At 34.9% G+C, this 5,364-nt stretch overlaps 1 protein-coding gene and 1 long non-coding RNA gene across 8 annotated transcripts in view; one reads left to right on the top strand and one right to left on the bottom strand.

The window, feature by feature from the left end:
- LOC128247606 (uncharacterized) overlaps positions 1-5,364 on the bottom strand; it is a 40,729-nt gene that overhangs the window by 19,737 nt on the left and 15,628 nt on the right. The window contains exons 3-4 of one of the 4 annotated variants that reach the window (XR_008263970.1): positions 3,912-4,199; positions 284-1,359 (exon numbers count right to left, since the gene is read on the bottom strand). The exons of 2 other annotated variants lie outside the window; for them this stretch is intronic. This is a non-coding gene — a long non-coding RNA (uncharacterized LOC128247606). Of the gene's footprint in view, positions 1-283; positions 1,360-3,911; positions 4,200-5,364 lie in introns of those variants that run through there. One more of the 4 variants, XR_008263972.1, reaches the window with a different exon arrangement.
- LOC106879797 (recQ-mediated genome instability protein 1) overlaps positions 1-5,364 on the top strand; it is a 52,453-nt gene that overhangs the window by 36,752 nt on the left and 10,337 nt on the right. For all 4 annotated transcript variants that reach the window (XM_014929502.2, XM_014929501.2, XM_014929503.2 and 1 more), the window contains 2 exons: positions 565-606; positions 5,014-5,067. In XM_014929502.2, the coding sequence (XP_014784988.1) occupies positions 565-606; positions 5,014-5,067 (96 nt within the window). The remainder of the gene's footprint in view (positions 1-564; positions 607-5,013; positions 5,068-5,364) is intronic.

Genomic DNA, 5,364 nt, shown 5'->3' with positions numbered 1-5,364 from the left:
GGGGGGGGGGGACAAGCACAGACACAAAGACACACATAAATATATATATATATATATATGACCGTTGACTGAACACTATTCAATTTTTTTTCTCCGTGTTTTTCTCCTTGTCTCCGTATTCTTTCTGTTGAAGAGCGTAGCTCGAAACGTCAAAGACTTTCCGTATTCCCGAGCGTCATACTAATACATCCTTTTGTTATTTACACCACCTGTCCTCGTCTGTTGTTGTTTTTTCGTACATTCTCTCCCATATATATATATATATATATATATATGATGAGCTTCTTTCAGTTTCTGTCTACCAAATCCACTCACAAGGCCCAAGGTTCTAGTGGAAAACACTTGTCCAAAGTGTCGTGCAGAGTGACTGAACCCAGAACCATGTGGCTGGGAGGCAAGCTGCTTACCACACAGCCACACCTAATTAATCATGCATTATCTTGTAACTTTGAGATTTTGATGATGTGATTGCTTATTATAAAAATAACATTGTCAGGAAGGTCTTTATTTTTGAATGAAATTATTGTCATAAGGTATTATTCAAATATTACTGTTTGATTTCAGCTACTTACTGAATTCATTGGGTTTACAGTTGAAGAATCAGTTGTAAGTAACAACATTATATTTCTCATTCATTTTGAATTCTTTTACCCATTCTTTTAAAACTTTCTTCATCAGCTACCAAAGGGTGATACTCAGCTTCTCTTTTTCCTATCTTGTTTCACTCATTTTGAGATAAAGTTTTTTTTTTAATCTGTTTTGATGGTTAAAGAAAAAAAACTAAACTCTCAGTGCAGATGTGATTGTATGTGTGTGAAAGTTTTTCCTGTTGCATAAAGTGTTTGTGATTGTGAATATTTATGATTTGTGTGATTTTGGAAAGGAAACTTGTTTGTTCCTAACTGTTTTTGCCTGTTTATGCCTGACATTTGTGTTGATGTCATGCTGTTTCAATGATGGACAGATATGATAACCGAACAATCCTTAATATTGAAGATTTCTGAGTCCATGTCATGGTGAACATCTGAGATGTCTCAGATTGATCATTGGTGTTGGATGTCACCATTACGAATACTTTCTCTTATAGCCTTATCTCAGAAGCTGCTATTCACTCATTGAGTACTGCAACAAGGACCAAGAAAAGCAAGTGAATCATGTATGCTTCCTTGCAAGGTACATATTTTTGAACCAGTGGTAATGGAAATAACTAGTGTTGTTGGTAAATTTGGTAGATTGATGAAATTTTTTAATGTATGCCATCAACACAAAGATAGCTGAAGTGGCAGATGAAGCAGCTTCCTACTTAATGGTTGTAGCAGTGAATTGGTTTGGTAATTGTTCACTTTGAGTCTCAGTTTGCTGCAGGATTGAGAGGAAAGATAAAGTCAAAGATTATTAGCGATTCACCAGCTGGAACTAATTTTATATTGATGTAAGATTTTCTGACAATTAATTCAGGCTGGCTCAAAGATACATGTAAATATGTCTATATCCTATAACTTGTAAAATTCTAACAATCATTCCACTATTTTTGCTGTATTATAAGGAAAGTGTGAGATGTGGGCTGAGTTGCATTGAACTTGAATGAGAGGGGTAAGGTAGGAGTTAAGTTAAAGAATCAAAATTGGGAAATTTCCAAGCAGTGGGTTTGGGCTTGGTAAAATATAACAACATATGATGGATGCTGCATACATCATCATCATCCTTTAATGTTTGCTTTCCATGCTGGTGTGGGTTGGATGATTTTATCAGAGCTGGCAAGTAGGAGAGCTGCACCAGGTTCCAGTCTAATCAGATTTGGCTTGGTTTCTATAGCTGGATGCCCTTCCTAACACCAATCACTTTACAGTGTGTGCTGGGTGCTTTTAATGTGGCACCAGCATGAGTGCTTTTACATGGCACTGGCAAAAGTGCTTATTATGTAGAGCTGGCATAGGACTCTTGCAAGCCAATCTTTTTCATCAGGGGTTGTGGGGTAGTGGCATTAACATTTCTGCTGTGGAGGACAGGTCTTTTTGAGTACTGCAAAGTGCCAGATATCTTGGTTCTTTGTCATCTCTTCCATAAGGTTTAGTGTCCTGAGATCATCCTTTAGTGCTTCATCCCATGTCTTCTTGGGTCTCCCTCTTCTACTAGTTCCATCCACTTTGAGTGAATGGCACTTCTTTATGGTGAAGTCGACATCCACCTGTATCACATGACCAAACCAGTGCAGTCTTTCTTGCACACTGCATCTAATTCCTCTTATGCTTAATTTTTCTCTTAACACACTTGCATTCTGTCGCAAATTCACATTTACATTGCACATCCAGTGGAACATACTAGCCATATTCCTCTCTAGCCTTCACATGTCCTCTGCATTCAGGACCTGCGTCTCACTACCGTCTAGAATTGCTGTTTGTATACATGCATATGTAAATACATAGATACCTACACACCAATACATATACATGTATGTAACTTTTAGAACACTAAGGATGGAAAAGAGAGGTGGGTCTGAGGAAAACATAACTTTAAGGACAGAAAGGGTTATTAAGATGACAACTGTTATTCTCATGCATTGTTTCTGTTGTCCACCAGAAAGAAACACACACACACATGCACAATGAGAAGGTAAAGTTTTCTCTGGATGGTCTTCTTACATAAATTATATTTGTAAGCAAGTTATCTTTTTGATCTATATGACAACTGCTACACATCTTGTGTAAGCCACTTTAAGGTTGCTTTCATAATTTTTTTATGAGATATAATGTATTTACTTATGTGGACTGTTTCTATCTCTTGTTTGGCAGTTTAATATGAATCAAAAGTTAGGTACATATGCTTTGGTGAGTTGTTAGTATGAAAAAACTGCATAGAGTAGTAGCTATTTTGCTGTTTATTGTAGGTTGATACTGTAATAATAAAGTAGTATTTGTTGGATCCTAGAAGTCTGGATACTGTAATTATCTATTTTTCATAGATGAAATCAGACAGTGACATATTGCATTGCTGAGAACTGTATGGAGAGATAATAGAAGTTTGCATTTCAGTCTTAGAGAACAAATCATTCTTGAGACTTGTTGTGTGGATGAAGAGTAAAAGAAGGTAATGGAGAGGTGCAATCAGTACACATTACAGTCTTTGTAAACTATTACTTTTGAGAATAGAAAAATAAAATGGATGCCCTTATTACATTACGAGGTGAGCTGGCTTAGCATCTGCTTATGATTAAATATGTTAAGGTAGTGGAAGAGGCAGTAGATGACCCTGATGAAGAAAGACTAAAAGATTCATGTAGAAAATTTAAAGGTTATTTTTAATCTGATGTCAATATATCATGAATTAGTGTTGAGGTACAGATTCTTGGGGCTTTTTATTATCAAAAGTTAAAATAAGTGACTTATCTTGGTTGAAGAAGAAAGGTCATAAATAGAATTATGCATCAAAAAGAATGCTAAGCTTAAACCTTATCATGCACACACACATGAGATTTATATCATCAAATGATATTATTATTATTATTATTATTATGCAAAGCTACACTATAACGTTAAACATTTTCCCTTGTCATAAGGCAATAAAAATAATGAAAGCTCAAAAAGCTGTAGCTTTTTCAAGGTTAGTGTCTATGATACTGAGAACATTGGCATATATAGGTTTACTACTTGCTATTCACTTAGATATTCAGATGGTATAGTTAGGTGTTTTATCTCCATTGTTTGGCATAATAATAATATTATATACTGCTATAAGAGCATAGAAGATACACTGGAGAGATGAAGGTTCAGAAACCTGAAACAGATAGACTAAATCTTGAAAGTCGTTATGAGTGTCAACAAAGTACAGAATATAGTTCGTCTGGAGAAGAGGCAGATTGGGTTTGTACTAGGATGTGGAATTAGGAGAGATGGAGAGATGCATTTGCTTACCTTGAGATAGCTCCGTCAATTGTTGAGTGCTGAGAAAAACTAAATGTAGATGATTTACTTGTAGTAATCATCAGGCCATGATCAAGGCTGGGATTAATAGTAAGTTCTGTGAAGAACTTAGTTATATGTAGACGTTGGCCAGAACTCTGTATTTCATACCTTTCATTTTATTATAGTTCTGTAAAGTAATACTATAAGAATACCAGGAATCTTCTATACTGATGACTTGGTTCTCATTACAGAATATTTAAGGTACTGTAGACAATGATCTAAACCTAGAACAGAAGCCTAAAGTTCAAAAGGTTAAAGTCAATATGATAAAGACTAAAGGTACAATTAGTAAGAGGAAGCACAAAATATCATTGCCTGATATCCTCAATAAATAAGAAATAAGGAAGTAGGAAGCTTTGGTCGGCCCGAGGTTACAGTAGAAGACACTTGCCCAAGGTACCACGCAGTGGGACTGAACCCAGAACCATGTGGTTCATAAGCAAGCTACTTACCACACAACCACTCCTATGCCTATAATGTTAACTGTACAGATGTCAAATCAGGAATAGCTTGACAGAGTGGTCAGGTATTAAAATTATTTGATGTATGTAGGAGAGATAACTGTACAGGTGTGAACATAGGTAAAAATGGATGATGAGTTGGGTGTTAAAGGGCTCCATTGCTGACAGTGGAATTTAGAAAAGGACTGCCACACTTAAGGCTACTTTATCCATAACTTGTTAGTAGATAGCTGTGCTTAATATTTTACTCTATTGAAAACTACAGGGAACCTCTGTGAGAAGTACAATTCTTGTCACAGAGTATCATTAGGATATTACTTCCTTCAAGAGGATATTAATGTAAAATGAAATATTTCAACTTAACTCTAGCGATACTTGAGTGGATATCTCAGTAGTGAGAACATCACATTTTGAACCATAGTGCAGGAAAACCAACCTGTCATCTATTTGCAAGTTTGTTAGTTTGCTAATATATAGACTGACCATAGCATCCATCTTGCCATTAAGATTCCTGTTGAAATTCCTGATTTATTTCCTTTGCTTTCCCATTATTCTTGAAGGTTTAATTCTGATATTTTATTTATACTCAGAAAATGAATGCTGCTTCAGCTTCCAATTCAAGCCTTAAACTGAAACTTCACCAGGTCAGAACCTTTTCTTTAATAAGTTATACTTTTGAACAAAAATAACCCACTAATCATGCTAACATTCAATTTAAAAAGTAATCAATGATGTTTTTATTTCATTTTTAATATTATTTAGTCATTCATGAAAGAAAAATCTAATCAATCTTTTTAGTGCAATTATAGTGTGCTTTTGGTGAACAAAAATATTTAAAAAGATTTTCATATCTTTCTCATCATTGTCTTCTCACAGCCTGCTATCATTTGTCCTATATATATATATATATATATACATATATATATATATATATATATATA

Source organism: Octopus bimaculoides, chromosome 4, assembly GCF_001194135.2.
Source record: "Octopus bimaculoides isolate UCB-OBI-ISO-001 chromosome 4, ASM119413v2, whole genome shotgun sequence".
Lineage (NCBI taxonomy): Eukaryota > Metazoa > Mollusca > Cephalopoda > Octopoda > Octopodidae > Octopus > Octopus bimaculoides.
Note: the sequence above shows the minus strand (reverse complement) of the source record. Positions and strands in the feature narration are given on the sequence as shown.